General features: G+C 42.2%; 1 protein-coding gene across 2 annotated transcripts in view; it reads left to right on the top strand.

Moving 5' to 3' along the window:
- The window catches only part of AATF (apoptosis antagonizing transcription factor), a 172,319-nt gene extending 151,555 nt beyond the window's left edge, over nt 1-20,764 (top strand). For both annotated transcript variants that reach the window (XM_069756399.1, XM_069756398.1), the window contains exon 12: nt 16,893-20,764. In XM_069756399.1, coding sequence (XP_069612500.1) covers nt 16,893-16,947 — 55 coding nt within the window. In that variant the 3' untranslated portion in view covers nt 16,948-20,764. The remainder of the gene's footprint in view (nt 1-16,892) is intronic.
- The last annotated feature ends 2,691 nt before the right edge of the window (nt 20,765-23,455 follow it).

The following is a 23,455-nucleotide window of genomic DNA, read 5'->3' as shown; positions in this document are numbered from 1 at the left end:
GCCTCAAACCATGCGTGTTTTCAAGATTTCCTTAGCATTGCACAAGGTGCTGGAATCATTCTCTGCAGGTGATTAAATTATCACCTGTGCAATGCAAGGAAATCCTGAAAACATGACCTGTTTGCAGCCCTCGAGGAATGCAGTTTGACACCCCTGCTTTAGACCCAGCTATAAGCAGGGTCTAACAGGCTGAGTCCGTGAACAACTGACATGTCTCACATACATTGCAGTGCTCGTAGAGACCAGCGATCAAAGTAAAAAATGTTCTCAGTCCCACAGTGGGACTAAGGCTACGTTCACATTTGCGTTGTGCGCCGCTGCGTCGGCGACGCAACGCACAACGCAAATAAAAACACGCAAGACCGTTGCGTTTTGCGACGCATGCGTCCTTTTTTGCAGAAATTTGGACGCAAGAAAAATGCAACTTGTTGCGTTTTCTGCGCCCAACGCTTGCGGCAAAAAAAACGCATGCATCACACAACGCAGCACAACGCATGTCCATGCGTCCCCCATGTTAAATATAGGGGCGCATTACGCATGCGTCGCCGCTGCGTCGCCCGACGCAAACACGCAAAACGCTAATGTGAACGTAGCCTAAGAGAAAGAGGTATAAAAAATAAGCAAAATAAATTATGTTAAAAAAATAAAAAAGTTTCACAAAAATCCGGAAAACCCATTCAGCCACAAAAAAATGCATAAAACAAAGATACACCAAAAAAATGCACATAATTGGCATTGCTGCTTCCGGAACCACCAAACCTGTAAAACGGTCTCATTATTTAATCTATAAGGTAAACACTGTCAATCCTACTGACACACCAAAAATGTAATAAAAAGCAAATCAGTCATATGTAAAAAAAAAAAATGAATGAAGGAAAACGTCAAATTGTCCCGCAAAGAAAATAAGCACTTATATAGCTCATTCGGAATAAAATAAAAAAGCTACAGCTTTCATAATATGGCGATTCCAAAACGAGTTTTTGTAACATTGTTTTTCGTGTGTAAAATTTGCAAAGCATAAAAAAAATAATCTAAAATGACACTTGAAAATTATGCAGATGTAACATAGACATATGGGAAATGTTACATGCTAATTATTTAGTACAGCATGACTAACTGGTTTAAGGATCTAAAAATTTAAAGTTTGAAAATTGCAATTTAAAAAAAAAAAAAATCTCCTAAATTCCGATTTGTTCACAAATAAACTCAAAATGTATTAACGTAAAAATGTACGACTATCATAAAGTACATTGTGTCACAACAAAAATCAGTCTTAGTCGCTTGAATAAGTAGAAGCATCCCACTGTAATTTTAATCGTAGGTACACTTCAACTGTGAAAGTCAGAATCTTTACAAAAAATCCAGAAAATTACATTGTATGATTTTTACACATTTAGCGTTTATGTTTTGGTACAGTTTCCTGTAGTTCTTGACTACGTTTGCACATACTGCAGCATGGATTTTGACCCACTCCTCCATACAGATCTCTGGAAGTTTCAGGTTTCGGAACCATTGCTGGGCAACATTGAGTTTCAGCTCCCTCCAAAGATTTTCTATAGGGTTCAGGACTGGTGACTGGCTAGGCCACTCCAGGACTTTGCTTTTTATGGAGCAACTCCTTAGTTGCCCTGGCTGTGTGTTTCGGCTCATTGTCATTCTGGAAGACCCTGCCACTACCCATTTTCAGGGAAGGATGTTGCTGGCCAAAATCTTACAATACATGACCTCATCCATCCTCCCTTCAATACGGTGCAGTCGTGCTGTCCCTTTTGTAGAAAAGCACCCCCAAACTATGTTTCCCCCACCATGCTTCAAAGTTTGGACTGCATTCTTGGGGTTGTATTCATCCTTCTTCCTCCAAACACATCTAGTGGAGTTGTTACCAGAAAGTTGTATTTTGATCTTATCTGAACACATGACCTTTTCTCATGCCTCCTCTGGATCATCCAGATGGTCATAGGTGAACTTCGAACGGGCCTGGACATTTGCTGGCATCAGCAGAGGGGTACCTTGCATGCCCTGCAGGATTTTAATCCATGACTGTGTTACTAACGGTAATGTTTGAGACTGTGGTCCCACCTCTCTTCAGATCATTGACCAAGTCCTCTCGTGTAGTTCTGAGCTGATTAATGACCTTTCTCAGAATCATCCTTTCCCCACGAGTCGAGATCCTGCATGAAGCCCCAGATTGAGGAAGATTGACAGTCGTCTTGTGTGTCTTCCATTTTCTAATAATTGTGCCAACAGTTGTTGCCTTTTCATCAAACGGCTTGCCTATTGTACTGAAGCCCATCACAGCCTTGTGCAGGTCTACAATTTTGTCAGTAGTGTCTTTAGGCAGCTCTATGGTCTTGGCCATGGTGGAGAGGTTGGAGTGTGATTATGTGGACAGTTGCCTTTTATACAGATAACATGTTCAGTTAATGCAGTTAATCAGGGCTTGTTCAAGAAAAACTAAAGGTACCTTCACACTCAGCGACGCTGCAGCGATACCGACAACGATGTCGATCGCTGCAGCGTCGCTGTTTGGTCGCTGGAGAGCTGTCACACAGACAGCTCTCCAGCGACCAACGATCCCGAGGTCCCCGGGTAACCAGGGTAAACATCGGGTTACTAAGCACAGCGGCCGGAAAGCAGAGCGGTGACGTCACCGCTCTGCTTTCCGGCTGACCGACGCTCACAGCCAGTGCAGGAGGAGTGCAGAGAAGCAGAGCGCCGGGGACAGACAGCGGTAGGTAAGTATGTAGTGTTTGTTTTTTTTACTTTTACGCTGGTAACCAGGGTAAACATCGGGTTACTAAGCGCGGCCCTGCTCTTAGTAACCCGATGTTTACCCTGGTTACCAGTGAAGACATCGCTGGATCGGTGTCACACACGCCGATCCAGCGATGTCTGCAGGGAGTCCAGCGACGAAATAAAGTTCTGGACTTTCCTCAGCGACCAACGATCTCCCAGCAGGGGCCTGATCGTTGGTCGCTGTCACACAGAACGATTTCCTTAACGATATCGTTGCTACGTCACAAAAAGCAACGATATCGTTAACGATATCGTTATGTGTGAAGGTACCTTAACAGGTTCATGAGACCCAGAGTTTTTGTTGGTTGGTAGGTGATCAAATTCTTAATTCATGCAACAAAAATTTAAAAATCATACAGTGTGATTTTCTGGTTTTTATTTGTAGATTCTCTCAAAGTTGCAGTGTACCTACGATAAAAAAAAATTAGTCCTCTCCATTCTTTGTAGGTGGGAAAACTTGCAAAATCAGCAGTGTATCAAATACTTATTTTCCCCACTGTGTCAAAAATGTTGTTCAAGTCCTCTGGTGGGACTAATAAACTGAATATTCGAAGTAAAAGATAAGTGCATCAGTGTAAAGTGTTTTAAAAAAAAATATCACAATGTTAAAATATTGTAATTGGTATAGCTAAATCCATAATATCCTAAACTATACAACTACCACTATTTTTATCCATATGAGTAAACAGCATGAAAAACAATGGCAAGATTGTCAATCACATCCTCTTCAATTAAAAATGTCTATTTCTGCTAAAAATAAGCTCTCATACAGCCGCATCAGCAAAAAAACATCCCCAAATTTTAAGTACTGTGCTTTGGGGTATGGACAGAAAGAGTCCCATTCTGACATATGGATATACTCATTGAAATGAATCTGTACGTGTTCTGTCCATTGAAAGAAAACATATGACAAAAACTGACTTCTGAATAAGCCCTTACGGGCACAGTGGTAACCGAAGGCCAAAAAGCATGGTGTTTGCTAACTTTTTGATGCTCTAAAACAGAACGAGCAAACTGCATTCTGTGAGCCACATCCGGTTTTGCTGTCCCTCTCCGGATCGCGATCAGTGACACCGAAAGGATAGAAATATAAATGCTCCAGAGTTCTGTGGCACAGTGTGCGCCTGAATAGTGCAGATATGTAGAGGTGCGCGTCAGGTGTACATGCTACATTGCACCGACTCTGGGCGCTCCTCAGTGTGAACACCACCTTTCCAAATGAGCAATTCCGGTAGAGGATATATGGCCACGCTGGCTGCCTGAGGAGCACACTATGATCAGCAACTATTTGTACATGTTGCTTTCAGTACTGCCTTCTGAAAAAAAAAGGTGTGAAACCTGACCTCAGTTTTAGCCTATTCATTCAGCCCCCCACAACAGTCCCAGGTTCTCATGTGTCCCCTTGGGAAAATGAATTGTCCACCCTTCCTTTATAGAGATACATTTTAAATACGGTAATCAGTTTTGATTTAAAAATGAATGCTATTTTTCTTTAGAGTAATTTGCAGTTGAATGTAACTGCATTAGTTCCCCTAATGACAATAACAAGTCCTATAAAGTCATCTGTTGTTCATGCTTCTCATCATTGTTCAGTAACTTTCATATCATAAGAACAATAGTTGATCAGTCATCGTATCCTATTGTAATGTCAACCACATTACAAGCACTTTCTGCTCCAAAAAAGTAATAAGCATTTTTTTTCTTGATTGGTAAAGGCTATAATCAAAATTAGGCGTTGTTCACGTGTCCAATTGTCATCAGTTTGTAACAAATCCAATAATAATTAAAAAAAACAAAGCTGGATCTGTTACAATAAAGGCAAAAACAAATGCATGCTTTAGTTTCTATATTGCATCAGTTTTTGTTTGGTAAGCAATCCCCTTTTACTAAAAATAGATCCTTAATAGGTGACTATCCATTATCCGTTTCCCGTAGACTTCAAAAGATAAAGTTGCTATTTGGTTTTAGTCCCGACAAAAAAAAAAAAAGTTGTGCAAATTAATTTTTCCAGTTAAAAAAGATTTCAAACAGAAGACATTTTAGGAACTTTACATTCCCATTCAAGTGAATGGATCATGTACTGGATCATTTATGTCTGGTTTTGTCAACCGAAATTGGATTCATAAAAGGAAATATCTACTGGACATGTAAATATAGCCTTACACGAAACATGGGCTGTATGGTTTGAAAACGAAATATCAATGTTCTAGAACCTCATGAGTTCAGCTATACAGAGAGCAGATCCAAAGGCCTGTCACTCTGGGGCACCTAGCATGTATGCTAATTACGTAGACTACCCCTTCACTTATCCTTTCGAACAAAACATAGAAAATTACACACACTTTGCACATACCAGCCTAAAGGTACCATTACACTAAACGATTTACCAACGATCACGACCAGCGATACGACCTGGCCGTGATCGTTGGTAAGTCGTTGTGTGGTCGCTGGGGAGCACAGACAGCTCTCTCCAGCGACCAACGATCAGGGGAACCACTTCAGCATCGTTGAAACTGTCTTCAACGATGCCGAAGTCCCTGGGTAAACAAGGTAAACATTGGGTTACTAAGTGCAGGGCCGCGCTTAGTAACCCGATATTTACCCTGGTTACCATTGTAAAAGTTAAAAAAAAAACAAAAAAAACAGTACATACTCACATTCCGATGTCTGTCACGTCCCCCGGCGTCAGCTTCCCTGCACTGTGTAAGCGCCGGCCGTAAAGCAGTGCAGGGAAGCTGAAGCCGGGGGATGTGACAGACATCGGAATGTGAGTGTGTACGTTTTTTTTTTTTTTGTTTTTTTTTAACTTTTACAATGGTAACCAGGGTAAATATCGGGTTACTAAGCGTGGCCCTGCACTTAGTAACCCGATGTTTACCCTGGTTACAGGTGAACACATCGCTAGATCGGCGTCACACACGCCGATCTAGCAGTGACAGCGGGGTGTTCAGCGACCAAAAAAAAGGTCCTGATCATTCCCCACGACCAACGATCTCCCAGCAGGGGCCTGATCGTTGGTCGCTGTCACACATCATTAGTGGGATCGTTGCTACGTCACAAAAAGCGTGACGTTGCAACGATATCCTTAACGATATCGTTATGTGTGAAGGTACCTTAATGTGGAGCTGTCCAAATTTCTTATGTTCTGTAACTTGCCATCCATTCTTTTTGAGAGGTTGGTTTCTTTTCATCTGCATTCTGGCAGTATTCTAGATGTAGGAACTTCCTTTCAATTCCCAGCAAGCCTTGCTTCTGATATTGTCCTGCCTCTCTGTTAGGCAACATCGAGGGTATGTGCACACGTCAGGATTTCTTGCAGAAATTTTCCTGACAAAAACCGGACATTTCTGCCAGAAATCCGCATTCTTTTTTTTTCGCGTTTTTTCATGAGTTTTTTATGCGTTTTTTATGCGTTTTTTATGCGTTTTTGGTGCGTTTTTTCCCAAATGCATGGAATAGCGGCAAAAATGCAGAAAATCCACAAAATTAATGAACATTCTGCTTTTTTTACCGTGATGCGTTTTTTTTCACGCAAAAAAACGCATCATGTGCACAAAACATGCAGAATGCATTCTAAATGATAGGATACATAATGTATGCGGTTTTAATGAGTTTTTATAGCGTTTTTTTACCACACAAAAAAAGCGAAAAAACCTGAACGTGTGCACATAGCCTAACACCCCTGTCTGACACGTCCTAGCGATGTCCTTTCTTTTTTTTTTTTTATCTCGGACAGCACACTGACCCATAGTTTCATTGAGCCAAGCACACATCAGTTTCAAAAACAGATCGGTGAGACTCCGAGCATTTACAGTTCTTACAATTCTTATTGACTTGCAGATCCGGTCAATAAAGACTATAGAGATGTCTATAAAACAGATTCAACTTGGAAGACATACCTTATACTTCAGATTTCTATCCTCATTTCATTACTTTTTAACTGATAAATTCTTGAGTGTTTGGATAAAAAAAAAGTTGACAGTCTACCTGCTTCAGTGAAAAACAAATGAAAAGCAAACTGATGCCCTTCACTAGCACCTGCCCATCGCTACACATTGATCAGCTGCTAAACCACAACGTACTCATTTGAGAAACATCAGGGTTTGTCAAGGTGTGGTGCTTCTCTGCTGCCTACCTACCCAACAAGAAAAGAGCAGAAGTGCTCTAAAAACATTGCAAAGATTTGTTTTGGATCGGTTTTGGGACACATTTAATGTACTACTTGGACAACTTCTTATACCGTTCACTTGCCCCCCTAAAATAATAAATCTTATACCCTCCTCCTGTGCTGATGCCATTCCTGCGGTGTCAGCACTCTGTCTCCGTCACGGTCCACAGCTACTGTCGAATTGAGCAGAAGAGGATGTCGCGGATCAGCTGTAGCCCAGACTTTCTCTTCATGTGTTATTTATCCGAAGGTGGGGACAGTGACCCCAGAGATAATTGGGCGCAGGGCTCACGTGTCCCAACAACCGCACGGGAGCCTCGGAAGAGCGAGTGCCGACACCGCAGGAACGACCACAGCACGGGAGGCGAGTATAGGCTTTATTATTTTATGGGGCCCAAACATTTTTATCAAGAGGAAATTGTCTTGGTAATAGACAACCCCTTTAACTTCAGATTTTATGGTTTGTCGCTGACTGCACTTTGTTTTACATGTTCATGGGAGAACCCCTTTAAATAGCACATGGTCCACAAGCAAAAAGTGAGGATTTTGTTCTGTTATTTGATGTCCAATATCACTAACCATATATACCGGCCATATTCACCAGTAAGTTCTATAGACTTTATTTTGTCTGTTAATCTATATAGGCAGAAATATTTACTAACTGGTAGAGATGAGCGAGTCAGTTTGCAAGACCCTAGTCCAGCGGCCAGGTCACCAATCTGTGGCGGGATCTCTGCAAATGACCTCCTACCTGCCGGCATCCACCACTCCTCTTTAGATTAGCTGGTCTGAGGCGCCATTGTGTTTGCGCCAGGCTGCAACAATTGATGCGCCATACCAACTACTGAAAAGATGAGTCGGAGATGATGGCAGGTCAGAGGCGGTTTCCAGCGCTCCTGCTGACAGCTGCAAAATACTAACCTGACCGCCCAACCAGGGTCCTGCAAATCGATTCATTCATCTGATAATTGACATTGGCTTCAAAAGAGCACTGCTGTTATAGTGTACAGTTTCTTTAAAGGTTCCCTCTTAAATATGGTAATTTTTTTATTAGTTATTTCACATAAAGCATGATTTGCGTTCTATGAAAGTCTGGAATATATCTTCTTGCGTAGTAGGTGTTCACAATATTGGAGCTGGCTGTCTAATCACTGCAAATATTTTTCCCTTATAAACTGGGTTTAGAAGTCAGTTTCCTGTTTGGTGAAACGTCTTGTGTAATAATGAGGCGAAGGTTTTTATATTTCTATTCCAATGAATATTTAGGGTTTGACTTAGTCGTAAAGCTAGTATTTCAGCTTCTGTTACCTGCCATCACTCTTCCAGTGTGTCCTGTTGTTTAGGCCAATTCTGACCTCCTTAAATATTTATAAATCTTCCAGCTGATCTCATGAGAGGCAAGGCACAGGTCACATGTCATCTTTTGTAATTTAAAGCCGCAGGGCTAAAAGCATTTGCACAGGCTTAAAGTACCCAATCCTGACCTGACCAAAAGAGAGGGAATTGAAGCAGACCTTTCTGAATCTTTTCCAAGCGCTTGGATGATGGTGATGATGATGGCTGGCTTACTGTGTAATTTATAGCCTTAAGTTGCAAACATATAGTTTTCGAACCCTGTTGGAAATGAATGTTGCAGTGCCACCTTGTGACTATGCAGCTAAATCTAATATACGGTATTTGGATTGTTAGTGGAAAAAAGCCCAGAGATTGTTACTTCAGTTTACAAGCATCTTTTAGTATTGCAAGAAACAGTGTAATTGCGTGAAAGTATGGAAGATTAAATTTGAGATGAATCGGGGGGAAGACGAAAGAATCGGCACATGCAATGTAAATAAAAGTCAATAATTTGTTATATTTACCTTAGATGTGCAGTCTCTTCCGTCTTCCCCCTGGTTCGTTATTGCCGGGCTGCACCAGCCTGAGACATAGGCACCCTTCGGTCCGATCCTCTTGTCTGCATTTGAACCAGTGTGATCAAGCTTCCCACCACCACCATTTTTTTTTCTTAAATTTGAGATAGTTTGCTGTAAAAAATAAAGAAAACCCCACAAACTGTGCTGTGGGACCTATGTCAGTAGTCACTTATTCTTCTTAAAAGTTTGCATGAGGTAAGAGAAGAACAGAGTAATCAGGAGGCCACTGTCACATAGCTGTAGTTTGGGCAGTATTTGGGATCTGTGTTTGTATATCGAGACCAGGAGTGTCCACCTTAATCCAGAAGAGGCCCCGGAAAGTTTGCAGCCATCCTAGGGCTTGCCAAAGAGATGGGTATCCAGGTCCAGGAGTGGTTCAACCTTTTAATGCAAGTATTTAAACAGGATGAGCTACCAGTCAGTTTTGACCGAGATATTGGATTTTAGATTCTCAAAGAAAGATGTTTGCAATCCTGCCACTGGCTGGGCATGGTGTGCCTACATTAGCTTCTAACCTCACAAAGACAGTGTTCTTACCTTTAAGTCTGCCGTAATTTCCCTGGCTTTGTAAGGGCCCTTCCATAGTGCTTGGTATTTATTATTATTATTTATTTATATAGCACCATTAATTCCATGGTGCTGTACATGAGAAAGGGATTACATACAGGGTTATAGATATCGCTTACAGTAAACAGGTTTACAGTGACAGACTGGTACAGAGGGGAGAGGACCCTGTCCTTGCGGATTTACATTCTATGGTATGAGATTATGGTATGAGATTAAAATATCCTTGTGGTTCTAATCTACTTTAGTGTGCATCCATTCCTATTTCCAGGAACAACTAGAGGCTTGTGTGTCTGACATTGTACGTCTTTCTACTGCCAGCCCTGTCTTCCTGCTCTCATACAAAAGCCCCCTGACAGCCTTGACTTCCTCCAACTACCTTTTCGGCATGCTGCCTTGGAATCTTAAAGAGGACCTTTCACTGGATTTTATATTAATTTACACCGAGTACATCCTTCCTTGCTAAATGATACCTGGGGGTTAAGGGTTTGAAGACTCACTTCCTAGTTTTGCCCCATGCCATATCCATTAATAACCAGGTATCTCCTTATCTCCAGTTGGGCACAGGCATGCTTGAATGAAAAATTCCATATTTATAAAAGAAATGCAATCTATGATTGAATTATACACGCAAACTATATTTTGTATATATGTTTAACAATGATAAATGTAAGGTTATACACATGGGAAGAGGGAATCAATATCACCATTACACACTGAACGGGAAACCACTGGGTAAATCTGACAGGGAGAAGGACTTGGGGATCCTAGTTAATGATAAACTTACCTGGAGCAGCCAGTGCCAGGCAGCAGCTGCCAAGGCAAACAGGATCATGGGGTGCATTAAAAGAGGTCTGGATACACATGATGAGAGCATTATACTGCCTCTGTACAAATCCCTAGTTAGACCGCACATGGAGTACTGTGTCCAGTTTTGGGCACCGGTGCTCAGGAAGGATATAATGGAACTAGAGAGAGTACAAAGGAGGGCAACAAAATTAATAAAGGGGATGGGAGAACTACAATACCCAGATAGATTAGCGAAATTAGGATTATTTAGTCTAGAAAAAAGACGACTGAGGGGCGATCTAATAACCATGTATAAGTATATAAGGGGACAATACAAATATCTCGCTGAGGATCTGTTTATACCAAGGAAGGTGACGGGCACAAGGGGGCATTCTTTGCGTCTGGAGGAGAGAAGGTTTTTCCACCAACATAGAAGAGGATTCTTTACTGTTAGGGCAGTGAGAATCTGGAATTGCTTGCCTGAGGAGGTGGTGATGGCGAACTCAGTCGAGGGGTTCAAGAGAGGCCTGGATGTCTTCCTGGAGCAGAACAATATTGTATCATACAATTATTAGGTTCTGTAGAAGGACGTAGATCTGGGTATTTATTATGATGGAATATAGGCTGAACTGGATGGACAAATGTCTTTTTTCGGCCTTACTAACTATGTTACTATGTTACTATGTTATATGGACGAGAGTATAGAAATGCGTTCAGAAGCCTCTATGGCATCCAATTCTAAATCCAGGTATTAATATGGAGTAGGTCCTCCCTTTACATATAAAACAGTCATCTTTTCTGGGAAAGCAGTTTCATATTGTGTAGATTGTGTCTGTGGGAGTTTTTGCCCATTCATTCAGAAAAGTATTAGTGAGGTCAGACAGTGCTGTGAGACAAGAATTGCTTGTAATCTCTGTTCTAGTTCACCCCAAAGGTGTTCCATGAGGTCAGGGTTCTTTGTGGTCATTCATGGTGGCTCTTGCACACCAACCTCACTCTATCATGCCTTTATGGAACATGCTTTGTCCCTGGGGCAGAGTCTGGCTGGCCCAAAAAAGGGCCTTCCCCAAACCATTCCCACAAAGTTAAAAGTATACAATTGACTAAAATGTCTTGGTACTTGGAGCATTAAGATTTGTATTCTTTGGACCTTGGGGGCCTAGACAAACCCCTGAAAAACATCTCCACAGCATTATCCCTCCTTCACCAAACATTACAGGTACCACAGTGAAGTCAGGCAGGTAACGTTCTCTTAGCATTCGGCAAACCCAGACTCATCCATCAAACTTCACTTGAACAGCACTGTCCTCCTTTATGCTCTGTATCCGACTCTTGGCATTGTGCTTGGTGATGAAAACTTGTGTGCAGGGACTCAACCATGGAAACCCATGCCATGAAGATCCTGGCACATATAGAGGGCTGAGCCATTTATTTTGTGGTTGCAGCTTTCCTCAAACTGACTAGTACGTCAGTAAATAAAGCGTAGAGGAGCATGTGCCCAGGCCTGTCCTTCAGCCTCCTTCATTTGTAAAACTCCTCACATGCCATAGCTTCTTTACTATTGTGGGAGGCTGATGAACAGGTCTGGTTATATGACCCACTACCAGCAGCCATTTTATGGAATAGATAATTGTGCAATCTGAGGAAAGCTTCACTAACAACAAAATGGCCGACCCCTTTATTGACAGAGGAGACTTCGATCTCTGCAGTTATTGAGTCTGCAGAGCATTAACAACTTTTATGGACCTCAACACTCGGCAACCCCCGATCTGTAGCTTTGTGGTCTGCCACTTCATGGCTGGTTTCTCTGGCACCTGAATGCTTCTACTTTTCAGTGACTCCTGTCACAAATGTAATATTTAGATGGGAGGAAAGTACGCTGACTTCTTAGAGGACCATGATTGAATTCAGTAAGCTCTTTAAAACAACCCCGTCTACGGCTGGGGACTAGATTTTATGCACAGGTGGCAAAAGTACTTAAAGAAAATCTATTCCAACAACAACAAAAATGCATTATTAACTATTTTCTGAATTGTTGAAAATGTGAAAAATGTACTTTTATTTTTCATATTTCCCGCAGTTGGACACTAGGGGTATTTCACATTTTCACAAAAAGCAATAGTAATGCTATGTAACAATATAATTTCTGCAAATGTGGTCTAGACCTGATCCCTCTGGTTTGATTGGGTGTTTGCAGAAGGATGTGGAGGGATAAAGTTTCAAATCACAGTGAAGCGCCATTTTATAGGTACCTACACAGTGACTGCAAGATTGTAATTCAGGAGGCGTTCGGTGAGCTTACAGTTGTTAGCCCTAGGAGCTAATCCAGGGCGACCATTCTCTTCACAGCCACACCCTTTAGGTTATGTATCCATGTTCTGGAATGCCTGCCCTTTGGACGCAGTGGATACCCCGCTCCACCCAAAGCGCTATTCCCTGTTGTACACGTGGTGATTCCGGATGTGTTCATTGAACACGTTCGGAATCAACGCATACCACACATAGGACTGTGTTGTTTATCTTGCGTAGACGGAACGTCTCCGCAAGATAGACATGCTGCGGTCTAGAAAGACGCGCCGCATGTCCGGATGCGCAGGGCCGCCGGATACGGCCCTGCCCACATAGTGGAGACGGGATTTCATAAAATCCGCTCCACTATGCTGTAACATCTGGACACTGCAGCTGTACACAGCGTCCAATCCGTAGCAAATCCTGAACGTTTCCTTCCTGACCCTGGAAACATAGCCTAGTAATGTCAAGGATCTGGATCAGTTCACCGCCGCAGCCCCACTGATTGTTCATAATACATCCACAGCATAGGGATCAGAGACTGTCACTACTTTCCTATGCATGTAACTGACATGCACAGTGTACACATAGAGGCCCCCAGCAGCAACAATTACAATTATTAAAAACAACTGTTTACATAAAGCGTTTATTACAATTCATAAACATTTTTTAAAATAAAAAATTTACACATTCCCTTAATGAAAAATGTAATTGAGCTGTGTCCCTATACTTTAGTCCACTATACACAGTATACATCTTATCTGCATGTTGCATTTAAGACTTTTATATCTTTTGTGTCCTTTGTGGCTGAGGAGAAAAGTTTATCAGAAATAAATGCAGCATAAATAAAAGATAAAGCACATTGTGTGTGATCCTAGCAAACCACGATTTCCAAAGGAGTAAAACCTGAGTTTCTCATCCATATCTAGTGATATTTGTGTCCATTCAGCGTCCAAATAATTAATGATGGAGAAAGAGAGAGGCCTGGCTTGTGACAGGTCAGTGCAGGCATGAGTTACAATTTAGGATTAATTAGAACATGGCTAGAGAGATTTATTAAGGTAAATGAGCCAGAATTCTGGCAGAATTTTCACAAAAAACTACCAAGATCTGTGCCATATTTGTGTGTTTTAGATGCTTTCTGCAACTTGTTAGTGGACAAGGGATCTGACTTAAAGGGGTTTTCCACTTAGTGTTCTGACTACTAATGGCCATCATTGGGTTAAAATGATAAAATCCGATTGCATTGACCCTGCTCCTATCCAGCACTTGCTCTCCAATGCTCCTCTGGGCTCTATCTACAGGACTGCTACAGCGCACATCACCACTGCAGTTAATCACTGAACTCTGTGAATGGCTGCAGCAGTGATGTGTGTTGTAGTCATCACGCCACCCTGCAGCCAGTAAACTCGTGCTGGTCTGAGGAAGGGCAAGTACCATCAGGTTTTATTGTAGTGGCCAGAATGCTATTAGTGCCACAAAGTAAGCGTAAAGGTGGGGTGAACTTACAGTATAAAAATGTCCCAAATATCTGTCACCAGATTGTTGCCACTTAATCTTAGAGCAGCACAATGTAGAGACAGAGACCCTGATTCCAGTGATGTCACTTACTGGGCTTCTTGCTGTAGTTTAGATAAAAGCACTGATTTATCAGCAGGAGATTATCACTAGAGGACTAGTAAACCTGCTGCCATGTAGTCTGCCACATTTATGAGCTCTGTATAACTCACCGCCCACCACTGATTGTCATCTTTCTGCCTATACACAGTGTACAGAACACTGCCAATCAGTGGTGTTTGCGGAGATATACAGGGCTCAATATTCACAGAACTGCTAAATCTGCAACATCACTCGCAGATGAAGCTGCAAAAACCTGGGGACACTCCCTTTTTAGTGTTTGTGTCCACTATCTATAAAGTTACAGTATTGCTACATATACCACAATGTGCTGAGCTGTTTGACAGTGCAATCCACATGGCCACCAGTGATTTCCCAGTGCTGTAACCTCTTTATATGTTTCCATGTTGCAATATTCAGATAACCTGACAGTAAACCTTAGCTGCGTTTGTGAGAAGTTTACAGCGAATTGAATAACACGGATTATCCCATGATGGTGGCATTTATTTCTCTGCAAATAGTCATTTCTTGAAGTTGATGTTGTTCTGAAGCAGGAAAAATGAGCAAACCTAAGGATCTCAGAAACGTGTACAAGGGCCAGATTGTGATGGCTAGATGACCCCTGGCTGGTCAAAATCGCAGGTGAAGTGCAAGGAAGGCTGGCAGTGAACTGACGGCAGGGTAATGGGCGCCTGCGGCTCAGTCATGCACTTTAGGAGTGCCAATCAGCCAATCAGCCCAAACACAAATGCTAGTACAGCGCTGCCGTGTGTCTGCCATTAATAGGACACAAACTGCAGTACTCGGCAGCAGCCAGGAAAAACTAAATGTGCGTCTGTACATTTCTTACAGCCAGTCACTGTCGGAGCCGTCACGGTGCGGGTGCTTATTTATAAACGTGTTACCTCACTGAAGAATATCTGCACCCGTGCTGTCCTGTCTGTATACTCTTTGCTTCCTCCCCTGCCCAGGAGCTGTGGTATGATCAGACCATGACCCTGTACAGTCAGACACTGCCATTACACAGCAGGGGGCACACGTATAAGATTATCTCAGCACAGGAACATATTTTTATAAACCCATCCAACTGGGGAACTTATTTTTCAAAGATCTATTGATTAACATGTACTTTGCGTGGAAAGCCACTTTAAGACAAAGTCATTAAATATTCTTCAATGTCCGCACCAGTCACCTGACCATGGCCTCATTTAGCGTTTCACTTAAGACAAAACTGTGGGCCCGGGCAAGCATCAGTTGGAGAGCAGCAGTCATAGGGGTTGTCCACTACTTGGAAAACCCCTTCTTGATTGAAATGCTTGGTGCAAATAAAATAAAAAAGCTGATGTCCATGGGGTCCAGCCTTCACTCCCTGACTACAAAGTACCGTAAGTGTCCAGTCATTAAAGCAATGCTTATATTTTAATAGCCTATCCAACTGCTTTTATGCCTGTGAAAATGGAAAGGGCTGTAAAAAAAAATAAACGCTGCAGTTCATAAATGGTTAATGTTATTCTTTTGTAAAACCCTTGAATTGATGCTGAAGGTCTGATGACAATTCATTCCTGCTGGCATAGTTTCAGCTCTATGGTGCTGGTGTAGATAAATGCTGCACAGATCTGGGTGGCCATCCATAGCTTCCTGTGATATTAGGGGCTGCCTGTTTCATGGCGTACACACTGACCCAGGGGATTGTGCTTGGTGTGAGTAGTCAGCCTTTCGGTGTGCTCGATAGAAGGAATACTGGTCAGCCTTGCCTACCTGTGTGTGAAATATTGCTCCGTGGAAAGCCGGCCTCGGCGGCAGCTGCTGACATGTGAGCCCTGCCGGGGACGGTAACTGCTTACAACCTAGGAATTACACTTGGCATTGCAGTGCTTGGAAGCAAGATGTTCAGACCAGAAGGAGGCCTCGGAATGGCTACAAAATGACACATGCTTCCACCTCTAATTGTTTTCACTTATGACTGTTTAATCAATATTAGTGGGAAATGGTCGCGGAAAGACTACGGAATCAGATCACTTCACACGGTCTACAGGCAGGACTCTAGTGTCTAGTGAAGGCATACAAATAGTGGAAAAGAAGTATATGATAAATATAGATTTTCACAGCATACATATATGTAAGGGGATCATAGGGCGGAAAGGATCACAAAGCTGAATGGCTGCAGAAATCCTCCGATGCTTGATATTTCTAGAGTAGTGAAGCATTTTCTCTTGGTGTAAATACATGTAGGATGATCAAAAGGCGCTAACTGTACCAAATATGCCGAGCCACTCTATGCATTGTGCGCATGTTTCTCTGATGGAAATGAACAGGGGGTGACATGGTGAAACCAATTTCTGGGCTCTCCCCACATAGTGACTGCAGACTGTCGTGAGCCAGCACACGGTGACAATTCCCCTGTATTCCAAACACCAGTGGGCAGCCACGTGCCAGCTAGATATTCATCTGCTTCTCTCCTTGTTCTATTGTGAAACTAGTCAGCATGTGAGTATGCAGCTGTTCTAACGGATGAGCGTCAAAGGGGCTGTGACCAGCCATTCTCGTTGGGAATACAGGGGCATCATGACAGTGTGCACAGAACACAGACTCCATTTGGTAATCTGCATTCACACAGAGCAACTGTAGAAATGTTAAAACAAAACCTGTAAATTGTACCTGTTTATCAACGTCGGACCCATATAACAAACTCAGCGTCATGCTAAATTAACCAAGTGAATTTTTATTTTTAATCCTGTATTTTCTTTTTTTTACAGGACTGAACTGTACCAGTCATTATTTGGACAGACAAAGCCTTTAGAAATGGATTAGAAAATATGAGCGTACAGGATGTATATCGAAGATATTTATTCAGGACCCAATGAACTTCTTCTATAACTGGAAGAGACGTGCCACCATGAGTTTTTTGTTTGCTTTCTACTGACCTAACTATTCTTGTAAAATAAGCTATAAAACTGTAAAGTAAATTCCTTGGTATCAGCCATTGACTTCTCTGCAATTATGCATAATAATTTATGATACTGCTTGTGGTCTACGGCTGTATCTACTATGTAAGAGTATAAAGGCAAATTCCATGTATGTGCTTAAGAGGATTGTCCAGGACTTTATTATTGATTACCGAGTCTTCATGTTGGCCATCAGTATCAGAACACTGTGTGTGTGAGTGTAAGCGGGGCCTTACTCCCAGCACCCTCAATGATTAGGTGAGTGAAGGGGCTGCGTTGTAGCCTTGTACATGGTGTAGTAGCATTGAGTGGTTCCACAAGGTCTAAACACGTAACTGTGCAGTACACAAATATAAGGAAAGTTCATCAGTATTAAAGGTCTTGTCCAACCGGAGTAGATTTTTAGCAAACTGCAGCTCATAGCATTGAGAGAAACTACTGAAACTCAAGTCTACATATGACCACAAGTACGACAACCAATGGAAGTGGCAAGAGGAGCCAAATCTTAATGATGTGTATGTTACACACTGTTACTATTCGGCAAGCTGCTTGGCTTACTGAAAATGTACTCAAGTCCTGGAAAATTGCTTTACATTTGATAATAAGTTTTGAAATAACTTATATTTTTATAATTTAGTTGCAAATCTTTTAAATCGAGAGACTAGGTTCACATTGTCAAATTGGCTGTTTTTTCTTTCTAAACGTTCTCTTCCATCTTTTTCACACTAAAAAATGAAAAACATTTCCATTAAATATATAATAACAGGAATCACATAAAGACCAACTAGTCCAAAAGCACATCATAGACCTGGTGATGCTGTTCAGGATCCTTCCCGACCCCTCCATAAGCGAGGTCAGAGTGTGGCTTAAGTTGACTTGGCCCACCCATGCAGTACATGAATGACCATTCATCTTCCCCAAGTCATAACAACTGGTTACCATGTAATAGAATTCATCAGCAGCACTGGTTGCAATTTAACCCCTTAGCGAAGCCTGCTGTCTGTGCTTTTACTGGAAGGAGCATGCTCAGCAGCTGTGCCCTCGCTATACAGCACAGGTGCCAGTTGTATTACTCTGGTTCCAACTAGATTACTGATGCATCAGGTTAATCTCTGAAAAAAACACTGTCAAGCTTAGCATTTAAAAGGTCTCTAAGGCTACGTTCACATTTGCGTTGCGCGCCGGTGCGTCGGCGACGCAACGCACGATGCACAAAAAAACGCGCGCAAAACGCGCGCAAAAACGCTGCGTTTTGCGACGCGTGCTTCGTTTTTTGACGAAAATCGGACGCACGAAAAATGCAACTTGTTGCATTTTCTTGCGTCCGACGCTAGCGTCGAAAACGACGCACGTGTCGAAAAACGCGACCAAGAAACGCACGCGTCCCCTATGTTAAACATAGGGGCGCGTCGCCGCTGCGTCGCCGACGCAACAGCGACGCACATTAGCGTAACGCTAATGTGAACGTAGCCTAACATGGTGGAAATGTGTAGGTGATGACAACCTTCGAAGGCCTTTGTGGTATTATTCCTACGAAGTCAAGCAAGCAGTATCGGTGTATTGTACAAGGAATTGAGGGATCGCATGGTCAAGACCCCAAAGAGTACTAGGAAACAGTACAGAAAGGATTTGAGAGATCACATGGTCAAGACCCCCAAAGAGGACTAGGAAATGGTGCAGAAATAAAAAGTAAAATATATTTTCTTTTTTATAAAGTTAAAAGAAGAATTCGACAATAGATATGGATTCAAAAACACTTAGTTTGATAACGTTAGAAAAAGGTATGGATGAATACCGGATCCTATTTGGTACCCGTTGCAGGTGGCGTGTAGGTTATTAGTGCCAGTGTGGGTTCCGTTCTGCCTGCACATACCCAAATGCTTGGGAATAGCCTTTCCCGTGTATTCTTAGAGCAGGGTTTATGTCCTGTGCAATTAAATATGGGAGGGTCGTCTCCTTGATAAAGTAAATGTGCCGATTTAACATACGCATCAACATGCACACATAGTTAAAGTGCCGTATAGTTAATTAACTTTAACTATGTGTGCATGTTGATGTGTATGTTTGATTTAAAAAGTTGCAAATTTATTTCTCAGGGGGCACTGCAAGAATACACACGAAAGGCTATTCCCAAGCATTTGGGTATCTGTAGGCAGCACGGAACCCACACTGGCACTAATAACCTAAACGCCACCTGCAACGGGTACCAAATAGGATCCGGTCTTCATCCCTACCTTTTTCCAACGTTATCAAACTGTAAGTGTTTTTGAACCCATATCTATTGTCACATTCTTACCTCATTGTAGACCGCACAGGTGAATATTATCCCTACTTAGTAACCTACTATTTATTTTGACAGGTGCACACAGAACCTGTGTCATTCACCAGCAGCATTCTACATAAAGAATTTCTTTTTTCCAAATCTCTTAATTGTGGTTAGGAGCGCCAGTGTTTTCATTTTTACAATTAAAGAAGAATTCCCCTGTATTTTTATCAAAACTACATTAAAGTACTACCACTTTGTGCTTCACTAAAACAATATATGTTGTAATGACCTCATGGTTGAGTGATCCGTAGTTTAGAATAATTTTTCACATTGATTAATTTATACCGTAGGTCATACTGAATAGTCTACAAAGATGCATATAAAACACTAGCATGTCTCAAAGTAAAAAAAATGTTGTACATTTGAATTAAAATATACTATATAATGATCCAATGGCAGCAACAAGTCTTTAAAATGTAATGCGTGGAGTACCTCGTATTTTGAGTTCCATTCCGGCAGTTCCAAGGAAAGAATGTTCATTTGGTGAGTAGCCTTGAACGGTTTCCTGGCTGGTGGCACGTGCTTGATGGGATACTCCCAGAGAAGCTCAGATGATAGGAGCCCTGACGAGATAGAGACATCTCGTGACGTCACACTGTCCGTGCTGGTACGGATCCTAAGATGGACCAGGGTTATTTCCAATTTGTTTTGGAAACTGTGGTTTCCTTAATCGTTGGGCATCTGGGCACTTACTGTACTTATATTTTGTTAACCATGATATAGTGCAGTTTTTTTGCACATTTATTTCTGTTTTACAGGTGATGGCTCTGTGCTGGGATCACTCTACCTCAGGTTCAAACTAACAAGGATTCTTTGGCACTTCATTTGTTGCATTGCAGATTATCTGCCTTACACGTGTGGTTGGTTCATGAGTGTCACTTTGTTTTTTGCATACATGTTATCGAATTGAGGTTTATAGTACCTTTTTACTTGTAGGATTGTCTGCCAATTATTATACTGGCTAATTACTTTAGAGTGCTTACACTTAGCACTTGCTTAATATTTTTTACTATATTGGTTTAACAGTGTGAGCTTTTTTGTACGGCACACTTTTACCAATTTGTTATAGTTCTCTCATTTTAGGACTTGGACCAATTTCCCTCTATTGGGGGGCAGTGTCCAAATTGTTACCTATTTTGTGTACATTCCGATGACAGTTCAAGTTGTCATTGAACTAGACCACACATGTATGTTCTTGTCTTTGTTCATTCTATTTGGTCTAGTTACATGGTTGCTTGTTTGGGCGGGGTAAACCTTATTGAGGTCCTGTGTCATTTTTTGTCAATTTTTGACTTTTAAGTGTTTTTAATAATAATTTTCTGGCTGTGTGTTCCAATAAAAAAATATTTTTCCTTAATGGTGATCCTTTTTTATATAGCATGTGTCTTTTTCTATTTTTCACTTTTCTTAATCAGGCATGGTCCATAGTGGTAAGTGTGTTCCGTATACTAATGACTAGGGTTGAGCGACTTTTACTTTTTTAGGGTCGAGTTGGGTTTCGCGAAACCCGACTATTTCAAAAGTCGAGTCGAGTGAAATCGGCCGATTATCGCGAAAAGTCGGGGATCAACCGAAACACGAAACCCAATGCAAGTCAATGGGGAAGCATAGTCGGCAGTGCGTGGAGGCCAGGAAAACACCTACAGTGCCCATTTTAATGGCAAAAACATCCATTCTTGTTACTGAAGCTTGTCAATCTTAATTTACCTTATAATAATAGGCATTGGAAATTGGGGGTCATTTGGCTAAAGTTGTGAGGGGTAGGGCTGGTTCAAGTATTTAGTGGGCCCAGGAAATGTGGACCACGTCACGGCAGTGTAGCAGGGAGAGCGAAGTATTTCAACTTTGCAAGTGCTGTGATCCTGAACAAGCAGGGGGGGGCCCACTCGTTCGCATTGGCACTGGCACAGGGCCCCTCAAAGTACGGCGGTGTGTTTGCACGGCGGGGGCGCCTCCCACCATCAGCTACACTTTTGCGTACTATGATGGGCCCTGTGCCAGTGACGTCGCCAACGAGTATTCCCCCCCACACCTGATGAAGGAACCTGCACTTTGATCTGCACCTTCCTCTTTGTAAAACATATATGCCAGACCATACATGCACCACTAACCAAACATGCCAAGGGTGCGTGGACATATGTAAATGGTTCAGTGCACCAACAAGTGAACAAAAAAGCCGAAAAAGACAGCACTACAAGAACCAAATAAAACTAATGTAAATCTTTATTAAAGTAATAATAAGAAAAACATGAGAATATAAACAGGGAAAAGCAGGATAAGACAATAATCACCAATAGGTGGCAGTGTAGTACCGACAGGTAGATGGTATAACACAGACTTATGTTACATACAGTAATAGAATGTGTTGTATAATACTGCACATCATATAACATCAGCCTCCAAGGCTGTAAAGTAGATAAACAAACAGTTAGTCAATCATGATACCTGAGGGGAGGACTACACTGCCACGAGCCCCAACGCGCGTTTCTGCGCGGTGCCGCCTTCCGGGGGTGTGGCGTAATGCAAACATAGGGAATATTTAAAAGAAGCATCAACCAATCAAAAGACCCCTAATAAAAAGATGCGTTGTTAAACTGGGACCCACGCATACGTATATAGTAGTGCGGTGTAACACGGCTGCCTAGAAGAGGCCAATCAAGATCCAGGTAACGGAACAAAACAAAGTGAAATGAAAAAGCCCGACTGCGCACGCGCGATAAAGCATCAGGGAAACAATGACCCAGATGTACGCAAGTCATCACCCTGGTAACAACGCTAGCGTCGTGGGAGGAGGACACCAGGCCCTAACCAATCAAATCCAATATAATGGACGAAGATGCAGCCAGCCGCGCATGCGCAATGTAAAGCATCTAGGCAGCGGGGACCCGACTGCGTGTGCGCATATCGTCACTAGGACAACGGTGCAAGCGTCACCAGAGGAGGACGCGGGGCACCAACCAGGTCACGCCCACCGGTAAGGCGCGAGCCGGGTGATGGAATCCCCGCATACACAACTCAAGGAGACGAGAACACCCGCCCAACAGCGAGGTAAGGACGCATAAGCGCCAAAGGGAGGGGAGCGAAAACCAGAAAGGAGAAATTGTGCAATTATAAACGTGATTACAAATGTGCTGATAGGGCATAATAGCATAAGTGTTAAAAAAACAAGTGCTATACAATAGCACAATGGCATAATGACAGCTAATGCAGCATATTGCATACAAACAGATTTTACATAGAACACGTAACGCACAGTGTAATAATAACAATCAAGAAATATGTATAAAAAGACAAACATAAATATGAACAATTACATACAATAATAAATATGTGCAAAGTGCATATATAATAGTAATTGAAAAATCACAATTGCATAGAAAGCACTCCCTCTGCTATAGTAGATAAATCCGCACACTGGACGATGTTATTCCCATAGGTACAGCAGTGGATCCACATGAAGATTAAAGCATCAGAAAAACGGAACTAGAGAGAGGTAGACACAAATATTAAAAACAAATGCAAAAGAAACAGAATAAAAGCCAATTAAAAAAACATGGACCGATGATTCAGAGGAATGAAGAGAAACTAAGGGTTTCATTGAGTCCCTGGGGTTGCAAAGTTTTGAGCCGCCAAATCCAGCGTGATTCTTTCTGTGCAAGATGGCGGCTGAGATTGCCACCGCGTTGCGTTGTAATGAGATGATCGATACCTATAATGCTAAAGCCTGAAGGGTCACAATTGTGATGGCGTTTAAAGTGGCGAGGAACTGTCTTTAAACTCTCAATGTTATCCTCTTTTTCGACTGCCAAGATGTCACGGACGTGCTCACGTACGCGTACCTTCAAAGCACGTGTTGTAAGCTCAATATAGATTTTGCCGCATGGGCATGTGCCATGATAGACCACCATAGTGGTGGAACAAGTAATAGAATGCATAATTAAAAATTCACGTCCATCCGAGGATACAAAATGGATAGCCCTGTTGACATTTTGGTAAGCAATGCATTTGCCACATGGTTTACAACCCCACCGAAGGGGTTGGTGGCTTG

This window comes from Ranitomeya imitator, chromosome 3, assembly GCF_032444005.1.
Source record: "Ranitomeya imitator isolate aRanImi1 chromosome 3, aRanImi1.pri, whole genome shotgun sequence".
NCBI classification, from domain to species: Eukaryota; Metazoa; Chordata; class Amphibia; order Anura; family Dendrobatidae; genus Ranitomeya; species Ranitomeya imitator.
This window is presented reverse-complemented; position numbering and strand designations above follow the sequence as displayed.